The sequence below is a fragment of the Diabrotica virgifera genome, chromosome 8 (assembly GCF_917563875.1).
Source record: "Diabrotica virgifera virgifera chromosome 8, PGI_DIABVI_V3a".
In the NCBI taxonomy this organism is placed as follows: Eukaryota; Metazoa; Arthropoda; class Insecta; order Coleoptera; family Chrysomelidae; genus Diabrotica; species Diabrotica virgifera.
In genome coordinates, this window is record NC_065450.1 from 223,605,367 (window position 1) to 223,621,576 (window position 16,210).

The window sequence follows — 16,210 nt, forward strand, 5'->3', positions numbered from 1 at the left end:
AACATTGTAACTCAAAACTATTTGACAGATTCACCTGAATGTTTGTATAGATTCTCTTTAGACATTTTGTGAGGTAACGCTGTCGAGATATTTTTTGTTTTATGCTCTTTTGTTTAACAATAAAAATTATATGTTGATGTTCAACCTTTATTTAAAAGAAATTTCGTTATTTTGACTTATCACTGAGTGATACCAAAAACTAAAAAATCGTTAAAACTAAAAAACTCGACAGCGTTACTTCAAAAAACTCATTACTTAAGAAAATCTTTTGATTTTTTTGTTTCACGGGATCTAATGACCAGTTCTGATATCCACCGCAAAATCCATTTTTTTGAGGTGTCTAAAAATTTGCCACCGTTGGCTTATTTTTCAATATTTTGCTTTGGCATTTTTTTGAATATGCTTTGAATTGCACTGACTATAATTATTTAATTTAAAAATAAAATAATTCTGCCATAGTTTAAAAAAATCACAAAAGTGCGCTTGAACTGTTGATTTCAAACCATATACCCCCCCCCCTTAATACGTCACGCGCGAACGCGACGAATTTGCATCTACGGGAAGATCCTATCTTGTTAATTATAGTATGATGGACTAAAGAAAGAAACGAATGAGTAGGGTGCAGGTTGACCGGCAAGGGCAGTCATGATGGGGGGTCAAAAAGGGGGCACACGCCCCCCTATGTATCCGCCACTGCCAGGAAACTAACCCGAAAAATACTTGAAGAATCGAAAAATGGGGAAGTCGATAGAAAAGGCGACTTTTTTCATTAATTTAAATACTCTGAAAAAACTACGTATTGTATATGAAATCATTCAACAGACGACTTTCTTGAAAATACTCACTTTAAAATGAGATTTTCTAAATTAAAAAATGTTTATAAACAAAAAACTTGAATTTTTGGTCTCATTCTCTTTCTAAGGTCTCAAATTTTCATATTTAAAAAAATAGGTATATTCATTTTTAATTGTTTGCTTAATGCTTACAAATGATTGATGAAAAATGAAGAAAATAAAAAAAAGAAAAAAAATTATCTTTTTCTTCTTCTTTTTGTATAGACATGACTCTGTCTGTTTTTTCAATGTGCCTCTAGTAAGTTGTCGTTCCATCGTTTTCGTGGTCTTCCCACTGATCGTCTTCCTATTGGGGAACCGTCTCTCGCTGTCCTGACTACCCTATTTGTTGTCATTTGGCTTCTGTGGTCATTCCATTCTATTCTTCTGTTTCTTACCCAGTTATTAATGTTATCCACCTTGCATCTCCGTCGTATATCTGTACTTCTAGCTCTGTCCCATAGAGTGTTACCATCGATTTTTCTAAGGGTTTTCATCTCCGCTGTTTCGAGCAATCTTTTTGTCCTCTCTGTGTCGGGTCGTGTTTCTGCCGCGTATGTCATTATTGGTCTGATGACTGTTTTGTAAATTCTGCCTTTCATTTCTTTTCCGATATTTTTATTTCTCCATATTGTGTCATTCAGGCAACCTGCGGCTGTGTTTGCTCTATTCACTTGATCTTCCACTTCTGTTTCGAGCCTTCCGTAGCTAGATAGTCTGATGCCTAGGTATTTAAATTCCATCACTTGTTCTATTATCTGACCTTCCAGATCCAATTTACATCTTATTGGATATGCAGTTATAACCATGAATTTTGTCTTTTTTGAGGAAAAAAAAATGATGTAACAAATTATTATAAGTATACCTATAAGCTATAATAAAACAAAATAAAATAAAACGACACAAAATTTATGATACCCATGAAAATAATATTATAGACGATTATAGTAATTACATCTTAATAATAAGAAATTTCTGACTATGAATCTGCAATCAATCAAAAACCAATCTGGCCAATTGGCTCTGCCAAAGCCCTTATTCAGGGAAAAATATTTTTTCACCCTTATTATTTATTTATTTAATCAGTTAAGCCCATTCGTACCTTTCGGTGTTGGGCTGTTTACAACTAGTTCAATATCTACATTTCAATACATTTTAATAATTATACAAAACTTTTATTTTAACAATACAATTTTAATAAATATAAATTACTTATTTGACCCATTTTTCTGTCCATATGTTTTAATCTTGTGGTGCTTCTTTTATACTTCTTTTCCATGCTGTTCTATTTTGAGCCAATTGTTTTACCATACTCCATTGCAGTCCTCTCTTCTCTGCTTCTTGTCTAACTTGTTCTTCCCATCTCATTCTTGGGCGACCTACTTTATTTTTCCCTTGTACTCTGACTTCATATACTTTTTTCGTTATTCTTGTGTCGTTTAGTCTGTGGATGTGGCCCAACCATCCTAACTGTCGTTCCCCTATAATTGTCTCTATGGGTTTTATCTTTAGAGCTTGAGTTATTGTGTCGTTTCTTATTTTGTCTCTTCGTGTGACCCCTTCTATTTTTCTCAAGAATCTCATCTCTGTAGCTTTGATTTTTCTTTTGTTGTTCTTTGTTAGCGTCCACGACTCACTCCCATAGACGATTGATGGTCGAACCACTTTTTGGTACACTTGTGTTTTGACTTCTTTGGGTATCTCTTTCTTTCCAAAGAACGTATTTCTTAATGTATTATAAATTGTCCCTGCTTTTCCTATTTTATTGTTTATTTCTTTGTCTATTTTACCATCTTCTTCAATAATTGTACCTAAATAGTTGTAGCTGTTTACTTGTTCCAAAACTTGTCCTTCTACCTTAATTTTTATCACTTTTTTTGTAGTTGCCATAACCATTGTTTTACTTTTATCTGTGTTTATTTCCATGTTAATTTTTCTTAGTTCTTTTATATAAGTGTTTATTATTTGTTGCAGTTTCTCTTCCGTGTCAGCTAACAGCTAACAATACCATATCATCTGCAAATAGTAATTCTTGTATTTGTACATTGTTCATTTTCCATTTTCCCAATATCATGTCTTTAGATTTCTCCTTGCACTGCTTTATTGCGTCATCTAGTACCATTGAGAAAAGTAATGGACTTAGTACACAGCCTTGTTTTAGTCCTATCTTTGCCTGGAATTCATCAGATTCTTGATTGTGAGTCCTTATTTTTATTTTATTATTTTTATATAAGGCTTTAATTATTTCTATCATATCCTTTTCTATTCCATTTTTCTTTAAACATTTCCATATATCTTCCCTTCTTATTCTATCAAAAGCTTTTTTCAGATCAATAAAGCATAGGTGTATCTCTTTGCCTTTCATCAATAGTTTTTCTCCTATTTGTCTCAATATGAATATCAGATCTTGGGTACTCCTTCCTTTTCTGAAGCCATGCTGGGATTCTTCTAGTTTTATTTCTAGTTTTTCCCTTAGCCTTTTTTCAATTATTCTATTGAATATTTTTCACCCTTATAGACAATTAAATTACCTGCACCTGAACAAATTTTCAAAATTATGTATAACATAAGTGAGACCATGAGAGCCAGAGCGGCCTAATTGATAAGAACATTACTTTATTTAACCAAAGAAAATGATCAGAAGCTATCAATGTCGATTGTTTTAGTTATTGTATGTTCTTATCAGTTAGGCCACTCTGGCTCTCATAACCTCAATTGTGTATGAAGATAACCAATTGAGGGGGTTAGAAGTAAAATGGTTTAAGTGTACTTTTTTCTACTTTAAGTACAGATTCGTATACTTAAATGGTATTAGAACTTGGTAGTAAAACGATTTAGGCATATTTCGCCATACAGTCACATCTATCGCCATTACATTTAGTTCACTGAAAATAATTGCAGTTTGCTTTGGTAGTAAATCATAGATTTAAATAATGATAGACGGAGTGTCATTCAGAACGAAGTGACGACACCATCTTTTTTCTTTGGATCAGTGCTGTCTCACTCTTACGCATAGTAAAGCTGCGACAGCAGTTCACCCCTTCCGTGCCTATACTCACACTTAGTGTCATCTTAGTTTCTCAATACAATGTGCTAGAAAGAGATACCGCAAACCAGTCGAAGAGATCTTGCCGTCAAGAAGCGCGGAGTGTAGGCTCACTCTATGTTAATATATACCTCTATGCAGTAACCAGGTTTAACCGTGCGCTTGAACCGTTTTACCACAAAACTATTTTTAGTACTCTGTAAAAACATATACTAATAAACGAGTTTAAGTGCGCTTGAAGCATTTTACCACAAAACTATTTTTAGCGTTCTGCAATGTGTAAACACATGTTAATACAGGATTAATTTAAAGTAAATAAATATTAGATTTATGACCAATTTTGAAGACTAATTAAGTATTATGCAACGTGCCAGTTGTAGTTACACTGTGGATAAGAGCTGGGACAAAAATGATTAGTCATATGTAGTTAACATCTGCACTTAAACCGTTTTACGAGTAACATTTATCAACATCATGTACCGATTCAAGTACATTTTTTTAATAATTGAAAAAAGGAATGATATAGTAAGTGTAATAATATACCCTTATATTTTTATCATTTTATAGTATATCGTACACTAGACATATTTTAGTTTAATGACTCCTAGAATTTATAAAACTCAAACACCCTTGAAGCTAGTTATCTCAGAACTATCAAAACAGCACTTAAACCCTTTTACGTATGGCCCCCTCAATTGTGATTAAGATGGTTTCTACAACAGAAACAAAAATAACCAAACATTGATGTTATACATAATTTTACTAATTGATTTGTAATTCTAAAATTGTTTTTCTTCATTTAAAAAGGTAATAAAGACAATATATTCGATATAAATAATCAATTTACTATTTTTGTTAGCAATAAGCCAAAATTTTACTTCAAAATAAGTTTATTGGACGCTTCATTTCCACTTCCGAAAACGTTCTGAAAATATTATTTTATTTAAACATTCATTACTGTGTTGTATTTTTAGCAAGATTTTCAAAATGGAAATCGAAACTTCAAAAAATAAACTTAATTTTTAAAGTAAAATTGAGGCTTATTCCAAAATAAAATAGCAAATTGCATTAAAATGCCACGAGGAAATAGCTTCAGAACATCATTGTAATAAACACATCACATTATATTATTTTATATATAGAAAAAAAAAAAACAAATAACAACACTAAATCAATCCAAACCTTTATTCAACGCCATCAACGGTAAAAAGCCGTAATTTTTTATTTAAATAATTTAGAATCCAATTAAAACCGACAAAAAACTTGTCCATTATGTAATATATATGCAAACTATTTATAACAGTCCTGTCACCAGGGGGGTACAACGGAATCCTTAATTCAAATGGACTTACCCAAATTTTTTAAATGTATTTTGACCCGTAGAACACGAATTTTTTGGGTCAGTTGATGTTGATGTCTATAAGATTGTTATAAACAAAGAACTTGAGGAATCACATAACAGAGATTTTTCGCAAAACAAAACTTTTTTTGTATTTTTTGGGTCATTCTAAGCATACAATGTTTTTACAAGTTTTTTCGTAGGATGCATAGTTTTCGACATAAACGTGGTTAAACTTTCAAAAAATCGAAAACTGCAATTTTTGAACCCGAATAACTTTTGATTAAAAAATAAAATAGCAATTCTGCTTACCGAATTTGAAAATTCAAGTCAAATTCTATCGGTTTTGATTATTTTCATTGCTAAAAATTAATTTTTTTATTGTTAAACAAAGCTATAACTTTGATTTGATTTTTATATTCGAGGACAAACCTAAATTTTCAATTTTTCGGTACCAATCTTGTGTTAAATGAAATTTGCAACAATAAATAATAATGTCGGGACAAACTAACTTGGCTGCATTTTGAATTGCTATTTCAAAATCAGAAATTATTCGCTTCGGTTTGAAATTTAAATTCAAATCTGTACATATTGTTATTAATGTATCAAAAGTACCTACTTTTGTACGATTGCTGTGATTTATTTGGTAACAAACAAAATACTAGAGGAACATAAAAACCATTTTTGTAGCCATGCATAGTAAACATCTGACAAAAATATTTAGAACAGTATTGAAAATTTCCATCTACATACAAATAATCTACATTACCCAAAAAGTAAATATTTGTGAAACAACTAAAAATGGCGGAATTATTTTTCGTAGATAATAAAAAGTTTTCACTGTATTTGTATTTATATTTAAGTTCACTAACACTTATAGAACTTCTTCCTGTGGCTTGGGCAATGGTGGTGTGGATTTTCGTCTTGCAGCTAGATATTTCTTCGAACGCAAGAAATGTCTTTCGTCGTCAGCGGTAAATTGCTGAAATTTTCCTTCCTCAATTCCTTGTGGACAATCTTTAAAGGTCTTTCACATATATCTTCTACAGCTTTCCTCTTTGTAGAATTACTAAAAATTTGCCGGTCAACGTGGATATCTGGAGCATGATTATGCTCCACCGATGCTTTTTCAAGAATAACGTAATTTTCATTATCTTCCTTTGTGTACACTTTTTGTTGACACCCTCTTTTGATGCATCGCCATCTAACTTTTCTAGCTAATTAATTATTCATAAAAGTTCTCCCCTTTGACTAAACATAGTCGTTGGATTCGCCATTTAAAAGTTAAACACCAACGGACAAAACCGGACACTATACCGTAATACATGCAACTGAAGTGAATAACTGAAAATATTTATATTCTTACTTTCAACTATAATCAAATTTGTAATTTCCTGTCATTAATACTTAATCCCCAACTTTCTCGGCGATGGGGCAGCAGGTACTTGGGATTAATGGGCCTAGGTAGTTCGTGGGGCAGTTAGATAACGCCGGTAAATATACAATCTTCGAATCACATTTGGTTCAATGGATATTTAGTGTATCATAAGAGAAATCGACCAAAGGAGATAGCGCAATAATACTAAAACAAACATATCTTTACCACCAAGAAACAAGAAATAGGTTGGCTTGCAAACGAAATACAATCTGTAGCTATAAACAGTAAAACTAAAAACTGTAATTGTACAAGGGCAGCAGTATACTGTCCAGCTAAAAGTAGAATTATTGATTAAACCATCACCATCATAATTATTCTCCTTTTCATGAGCATTTTTCAGTGCGTCACAAATTATAGAAAAAAAGGTAAGTCCGTGATAATACACATTTATGACATTTATTCTAACGTGACATTTTAGTTAAATCTGACAGTTGTCAAATTTTATTTTCAATTTGGAATAAAACCAAATCAATTGTGTCTATTGCATTTATAAAATAGTATTTTCTTTCATTTGTATAGTCTTATAAATTGTACAGATTATATTGATAATAGTATTATTTTATTTAATAAATAATTCTTTTTTGATTATGGCGCCATCTACCGACAACTAGAATAATCACCAAACTAGAATAATTACCAAAGTATTCGCAGACGTGCCTTTTTTTCTGTCACATACAATTTAATGCGTTAGAGAGAAATCGAAAAACTGTGACGCACTGAAAGATGATCATGAGAAAAAGAATAGCAATAGTACATTCTTTCACGGTTTTTGCTCTAAATTTTAAAAAACCGCTTGGATTGACATGAAATTTGGCATACGTATAGCTTACATGTCAAAGAAAAAAGTGATATTGTGCCGATGTGTGCTTTTGCCCTAAGGGTGACTTTCACCCCCTCCTGGGAGTGAAAAAATATATTTCCAAAATAAGTCCGGAAATAGGTAAACTGACTAATTTTAAGTAACTTGTGTTCTATAGAGCTTTTTCGCCAAGTCAACACTTTTCGAGTTATTTGCGAGTGAATATGTTAATTTTTCAACAAAATAACCACATTTTTAGACGGTTTTTCGCAAAAAGCCCAAGTATTTTGTCGAAAAAAACGTTCTTAGCAATAATATAGCCTAAAAAAAGTAAAAAATGGTGTTTGCGTTAGGTCTCTGGATCTCGTAGAACCAGAGTTATAGCCAATGAAAAATAGATTCAGATTCACCAAATTTCAAATAGAATATTTCAACGTGAAATATCCAAAAAATTAAGCACTTTTTGGGGAAAACCCATTATAACTTTTTTAAAGTGTTTAAAAAAAGGTTTATTTCTGTTTTTACAAAAACTTTCTAGCATTAAATTTAAGCTAGTTACGCTCAAAATAAAGTGGGCCCCTTTTGTTTTAGCAAAAAAAAAATCGGGAAGACCACCCCCTACTTAGCAACTTAAATGAAATTATTCGTTACCGCTCCACAAATTATTTTAATTATGTTGTGTTTATATGATTTGTAAGATTCATTGATTCAAAGTGCTTATTTTTGAAAAAATTTGGTTTCAAAGTAAAATTTTTAAAAATTTTAATTTTGAAAAATATGCTTTTTTTCAAAATAACTTAAAAATTGTTGGAGATACCAAAAATCTCGAAAAACAAAAAAGTCAGCATTGCTTTTCTGAATATCATGCATTTTTTTGTTTTTTCTGTTAGACAAAAATTGATTAAGATTTGGTGTTTCTAAATTTGCACACATTCGTGATCAGTGACTCGTTCAACCTCTTTTAACTACATTCCTTTCAATAATAAGGACTTTGAACCGATGAAACTTACAGATCATATAAACAATACATACACCTCAGTCAAGAAACTTGTGAAGTCGTAACGATTAAGTTCATTTAAGATACTAATTAGGGGTGATTTTCTCGATTTTTTTACTAAAACAAAAAGGGACCAAATTTATTTTGAGTGTAACTTGTTTACTTTTGACGCTAGAAATTTTTTTTATAAAACAAAAATGAAGCTTTTTTTAAACACTTTAAATAAGTTGTAATGAGTTTTCCCCGAAATGTGCTACATTTTTGGTTATTTCACGTTAAAGTATTCCATTTGGAATTTGACGAATATGAACCTATTTTTCATAGCTATAACTCTGCTTCTACTAGGTATAGAGACGTGATATATACACCATTTTTTTAAAAATTTTTATAGGCTATGTTTTTGCTAAGAATGTTTTTTCGACAAAATACTTACTATTTGAGTTATTTGCGAAAAATCGTCTAAAAGCGTGGTTATTTTGTTGAAAAAATGAACAAATTCACTGGCAAATAACTCGAAAAGTATTGACTTAGTGAAAAAACTCTATAGAACAAAAGTTACTTAAAATTAGGCTTTTTTTCTTTGACTTGTTAGCTATGTGTATGCCAAATTTCATGTCAATCCAAGCTGTTCTTTAAAATTTAGAGGCATATATTTTGGGCAATATTTTACCGTTAAAGAACGGACTACAATGGAAACGATTTATGGTAAGTATTTATGGTAGTAATGTAGGTACTTACAGTGTGTTTAGCGCTTTCTGAATATCTTCTCTCTCGGAAGTTCTGTCATCAAACAGTTCAGGTGCATCTTTTCTTAATTTATAGTAGGCAGTAATAGTCTTTTTAGTCATATCAATGTCATTGTTACAAGACAATAGAAATAGAACTATGAATTCAGCTGATAATTTAGATGGTACATATTTTTCATTGGCTGCAAACAGCCATTGTTTAATAAGATTTATATTTCCTTGTGTTGTTCTTTTCTCAGCAATTACATCATCAGCGGAAAATTTAAATTTCATTTTAAATATCTGAAAATATAAGAAGGAACCATTACAATATAAATACGATTGAAGATTAAAGAAGTGAAAAAATTTGTGTATTAAAGTGTGTAAAGGTATTTTATTTTCCTTAGCTAAGCGCTTTCGTCAAAATTGTCATCTTCGGAGCTAATGGTCAATGTATAAAAAAGAAGTACCACTACTTAGAGTTGTGTATGTGCACATCATATTTAGATCTAATGTTTCAATTGTGTGCTGTGCAACTCAGGATCATGAAAAATTAGTAAATACATGTAAAACAGCCACTTAAACATTACAAATACATAAAATTTTGTTTATGGTATGGGCATTTTTTCACCCAAGCATTACAGTTGAAGAGGAGTTGTCAGTTGAAGAGGAGAGGATTGTCAGTCAACTACTCCTCTTCAACTGTAATGGTTGGGTGAAAAAATACCCATACCATAAACAAAATTTTATGTATTTGTAATGTTTAAGTGGCTGTTTTACATGTATTTATTAATTTTTCATCATCTGGGGTTGCAAAGCATACAATTGAAACACAACTTTAAGTAGTGGTACTTCTTTTTTATATATTGACCATTACCTCCGAAGATGACAATTTTGTCGAAAGCTCTAAGCTAAGGAAAATAAAATACCTTTACACACTTTAGTCCAGAAAGCAACAACGCATCCGCTAGGAAAAACATTCCGATTCGAATTTTTTGCACAATCTTACTCAAAAAGGACCCCTTTTAACAAATTTGCATGTTGCCAGGACTAAAGTGGGTCAAATATTTTTTAAACGTTTTTTTTGTTTTTTTCCTAAAATTATGTTTTTGCATGGAACAAAGTTCTTTTTAGGTTTTTTGGATCACTCCAAACAGAAAATGTCTTTAGTGACTTTTCTCTAAAGTTGATAGTTTTTGACATATAAGCGATTAAAAATTGAAACATTGCGAAATCGGCCATTTTTAACCTTCAAAAACTATGTGAAAAACTGAAAATTTGAATATTGCCAAGGTAGGTAGATATTCTTTAAACATCTATTGATGAAATCCCGAAGAGTTTTATGCAATACAGTATTCAAAGCTCCTTTGTTTTTTAATTGCTAATCAAGCGTGCGCGACACTATTTTCCACCGTTGCATGTGTATATGTCACCGCTGCTTATATGTCAAAAACTATCAACTTTAGAGAAAAGTCACTAAAGACATTTTCTGTTTGGAATGATCCAAAAAACCTAAAAAAACTTTGTTCCATGCAAAAAAAATAATTTTAGGAAAAAAACAAAAAAAAAACGTTTAAAAATTTTTGACCCACTTTTTGTCCTGGCAACATACAAATTTGTTAAAAGGGGTCCTTTTTGAGTAAGATTGTGCAAAAAATCCGAATCGGAATATTTTTCCTAGCGGATGCGCAGTGGCTTTCTGGACTACTTGAATATACGAATTTTTTTCACTTCCTCTATTCATTCAAGTGTGTACAAAATTTATCAATCTTTCAACTACAATAATTGAAGAGTTTAAATATTTGTGATTTTAGACAAAAACTTTAATACCGGTTTTTCGTAGAGAAAATTTGTTTTATAGAGATGCCAAAGATGTAGCTTTACTAATACATCAAATATACCGAAATCACATCAAGGAGTGTCAATAGGTAACAGAAAGAATTCTAACAGCTTCTAAGATAATAACGGCGAAGATGGACCTGAACATCATCGGAGTATATAGGGTGAGGCAGATAAAGGGCCTATTAGAAATATCTCGAGAACTAAAGGCAACTGAATTATGAAAATTGGAACAAGGGGGTTTTAAAGACTGATCTATTTAATAAAAATATTTTCATCTACTTGGTACTTCCGGTTATACCGGAAGTTGCTTATAACTTCGTTTTTTTAATGGGACACCCTATATATTTTTAAATTTTTGGATTGTCCTCGATTTTTTCTTTCTTAAAATATAAGGTTTTGTAACATTATACAGAGTACCACCTATGTTAAAAGATAATTACGTTTTCTTATTAATTTCGTAGCAATATTCACACCCTGTAGGATTGTAGTAGTTTGACATAATAAACTGTATTTATGTTCAAATGATTTTTAATATAGTCTACTATTGTTAACAATTATTAGTATAGCTAATTTTTTAATTTTAGTATACAGGGTGGGTCGAAACTCGGAATGTGTATTTTCTGAGTTTTCTTAAATGGAACACCCTATATTTTAGTATTGTAATGAAATGATATTTCATGGTACTTTTTTATTTCTTAAGCATTCCCTATACCTAACTGCTTTAATTTGTGCTTAATTGTTAATCGCACCAACAATCTTAACTTCGATGGTATTTTGATAGCTCAACTATTATTGGCAATTTTACGTATCAGTCTAGATTAATATGCATTTATTTCAAAAAAACTATTTGTGATTGAATATTTTCACGGCCAACCTAATACAATTTCACATATTTTGTGTTGCAACTAATGTTTGTCTTGAATCGCCAATAACTCACAAATTAAAGCAGTTAGGTATAGGGAATGCTTAAGAAATTAAAAAGTATCATAAAATAACATTTTACTACAATACTAAAATACAGGGTGTTCCATTTAAGAAAACTCAGAAAATACTCATTCCGAGTTTCGACCAACCCTGTATACTAAAATGAAAAATTTAACTATACCAATAAGTCCTAACAATATTAGACTATATTAAAAGTCATTTGAATATAAATAGAGTTTATTATGTCAAACTACTAGCATCCTACAGGGTGTGAATATGGCTACGAAATTAATAAGAAAACGTAATTATCTTTTAACCTACCCTGTATAATATTACAAAACCTTATATTTAAAGAAAGAAGAAATAGAGGAAAATCCAAAAATGTAAAAATATACAGGGTGTCCCATTTAAAAAAACGAAGTTACAATCAACTTCCGGTATAACCGGAAGTAGCAAAGAGACCAAAACATTTTCATTAAATAGTTCTCACCTCAAAACCCCTGTATTCCAATTTTCATGGTATTCTTACCTTTAGTTCTCGAGATATTTCTAATAGGCCCTTTATCTGCCTCACCCTGTATATAGGTACGGCCTAGAAAAAAACAAACAACCAGCGCAACCTTTTATGATGAATTTACAACTTACAATTAGAGCAGTAGATCAAGTTAGAGGGAAGATGAAAATACTGGGGGATTTTAACACTCACATGGTCACATGGGCAACCAAGTAGGTAATGCCCGGAATTAAGCAAAAACACAATGAGAATGTTAAAAACGAAAATGAAGAACTAATGATAAACTTATGCACACCAATAACGAACTTAAAATAAATAACACATGTTTTTATCACAAAAACCAACACAAATATACACTAGAGAGGAAAGTAACGAATACTAAAACATCAAAAAAGATAACCCCATTTTAGAGAGGAAGTGAAGATAAAACGTGAAGAAAAGAAGAAAGCCTTTTTACAGTACAGAACACAACAAACACAACAGGCATACAACCACTACAAACGAATCAGAAATGACATAGTGTTATATCTTTCCAGTTCTACTGCATGGAGTGGAAGCGTGGACTCTAAATGATGCTATGCTTAAGTGCTTGGAAGCCTTTGAGATGACGGTATACAAAAGACTACTACTAATGAGCTGGGTCGATAGAGTTAGAAATGAGGAGGTCCTTAGACAGCTGAACCAACGAACACAACTGGGAATTTAATAAAGAAACGAAAGCTGGGATAACTCGGTCACATTATGAGAAACCCAGAAAAATATAATTTTTTACATTGACCATTCAGGGAAAGTTTCAATGTAAAAGTGGTCCTGGTAGAAGAAGAACATCATGGCTGAAAAATTTAAGGTAATGGTACAGAAAATCGACTACATCATTATTCAGAGCTGCTGTCAATAAAGTCACTATAGCGAATATGGTAGCTCTAATGGTATCCAGTATCCGTGGTATTCTTTAGAACAAATACAGTCTATTAAAAAAAAATTATTTTATTTTTACAGTCTATTCAACCTGCATAAAAAGGTTAAAGAAATGACAGGGATGCAAAAAAGAAACCACAACACAACTCTTTCAGACAAAAATGGAAATACTATTATAACGACTGACGAAAAGCTAAAACGATGGAAAGAATATATGGAAGAGCTTTTCGACGACGAAAGAGGAAACCTACAAGACATATCTTTCGAAAACAGAGAAACACGTGTAGAAATTACAAAAGAAGAAATATTGTATGCACTAAAGAACACAAGTACGGAAAAAGCCCGGGGCCAGATCAACTGCCCGTTGATATCCTTAACATAATAAAAAATGAGTACATAGATGTCCTCTTAAAGCTCTTTAATGAAATTTATCAGTCGGGTGACGTACCCAATGAATGGTTGACGTCAACATTTATTTGTCTCCCAAAAAAGAAAAATGCTAGAGAATGCACCGACCACCGCACCATTAGCCTGATGTCTCACACACTTAAAATGTTTTTAAAGATCATTCATAAACGCATTTACCAAACACTTGATATTGATATTGAAGAAACCCAATTTGGATTCCGTAGAGGCGTAGGTACCCGTGAAGCTCTCTTTGCATTCAACGTACTAATCCAGAGATGCTTGGATGTGAACCACGATATGTACGTATGTTTCATAGATTACACAAGACTTTCGATAAAGTCCGCCACAAACAGCTAATGGACGTCCTCAAAGCAAAACAATTACAATACAATGACCTTCGAATTATACCAAATCTATATTATAAACAGCAAGCACACATACGCATTAACGAACACACATCAGAAGAGTTCGAAATTAAAAGAGTAGTGCGACAGGGGCGTGTATTGTCACAACTACTGTTCAATGCATACTCTGAAGAAATTATGAAAAGAGCTCTTGAAGGAGAAACAGCAGGAATAAAGGTAAATGGAACGCCAATTAACAACGTTAGATATGCGGACGATACTATCTAATGAACAAGATAGTTGAGTATGGAGAAGAATATGGATTATCAATAAACATCAAGAAAACTAAATTTATGAGGATATCAAAAACCCAAAATAATGATGAAAGCCTGACAATTAAAGCTAAAACTTTAGAAAAAGTAGAAAACTACAACTATCTTGGCACAATAATTAATCACACAAACGATTACTCCAAAGAAAACAAAGTTCGAATAGAGAAAGCAAGAACAAACTTCAATAAAATGAGAAAGGTACTTTGTGCAAGAGAACTGAAATTAGACTTGAGAGTTAGGCTGGCAAGGTGTTATATTTTCTCGACTCTGCTTTACGGGATAGAAGCATGGACACTTAACGCGTCGACTACTAAAAAGTTGGAAGCATTTGAACTGTGGGTGTATAGAAGAATCCTGAAGATATCATGGACCGAGCATATAACAAACAACGAAGTCATGAGAAGAGTCAACAAAAGACTGGAAATATTGGAAACCATCAAGAAACGAAAGCTGCAGTACCTGGGGCATGTTATGCGTAATGAGAGATAAAACATACTTCAGTTGATTATACAGGAGAAAATCCAGGGCAAGAGAACTGTAGGAAGGAGACGAATCTCATGGTTGCGTAACTTGAGGGAATGGTACGGATGCACATCAACCGAACTATTCAGAGCAGCAGCATCTAAGATCAGAATAGCCATGATGATTGCCAACCTCCGTCGCGGAGATGGCACGTGAAGAAGAAGAATGGTATCTAACGTTCGATAATGGTAATGGAAATAGACGAAGAAGGAGTTGCTCAAAAACATTCGTACTATTGAAGGATCACAAAATAGAGGACGATTACACACGAAAAACACATTATATACATCAATTGCTTCTAAACACAAATTATGTATAAACAAATGATGAAGATTATCTATTAAAATAAAATCTCTTACTTTTTCGATTCAATCAATTCTACGAGTATAACATTCAGCAACAAAACTAGACAGGAACTAGGTGGTTTTTCTTAAGACGAATCGCAAAACATACCTGATTGCTGTGATCTTTGCATCTTTTGCGTCTTTTGATAAAAAAAATTAATTAATTATTAATGGAATATAACTATCTCTCCGCATTCCACCAAAAGTAAGACACGACATACTCTATAGAAAATAAAATAGATGAAGAGGGACTACCTTTTTGGAAGGAAAACATACAAATGATAATGTAAACATAATTAAAAACATTATAGCAAGGAAATCATAAATAAAACAAGGATGTGATGGTGAGAGTGGGAATTATGAGTATTGACGCTAACTGGATTAGGGGCTAGTGACGCTAACTCTATTTAATCCAGAGAAATAAGATTTTTCTCGTGACACATCCCCTCCAGAACAAAACCAAATTTTTTGAGTAGTAAGGACATCTATATTAATAACCTATATGTTTCCTGCAGCTGATTTTGATGATATACATAGTTATAAACAAATGAAAATCAAAAAACGGTAAATTTTCGCCTTTTTTGTTTATTACTAAAAAGTGAAGCATTCTAAACAAATTTGAGAATAAGAAACCCTTAAATCATATAAAAAACTTCAATATGGCGTTCGCTGAATATGTCTATCCTTATTGGTTGCTTAGAAAATTGCAAAATAAATCATAAATTTTGAGATTTTATAAATGTTCATAACTTATGTAAAAATTAAATCAGAAAATTATGAGGTTACAGTAATACTCTGGAAAGTTTATGAAAGAAGAACATTTATACTATTAACTTAATTAAAAAAAATGACAATAAGTAATTTTAAACAGTGTAAAATTATTTT

The 16,210-nt window shown here is 31.8% G+C and overlaps 1 protein-coding gene across 1 annotated transcript in view; it reads right to left on the bottom strand.

Moving 5' to 3' along the window:
• Positions 1-13,979, bottom strand: part of LOC114341612 (uncharacterized) — a 101,448-nt gene extending 87,469 nt beyond the window's left edge. The window contains exons 1-2 of the mRNA XM_050657507.1: positions 13,961-13,979; positions 9,191-9,480 (exon numbers count right to left, since the gene is read on the bottom strand). Coding sequence (XP_050513464.1) covers positions 9,191-9,471 — 281 coding nt within the window. The 5' untranslated portion in view covers positions 9,472-9,480; positions 13,961-13,979. The remainder of the gene's footprint in view (positions 1-9,190; positions 9,481-13,960) is intronic.
• Positions 13,980-16,210: the final 2,231 nt, after the last annotated feature.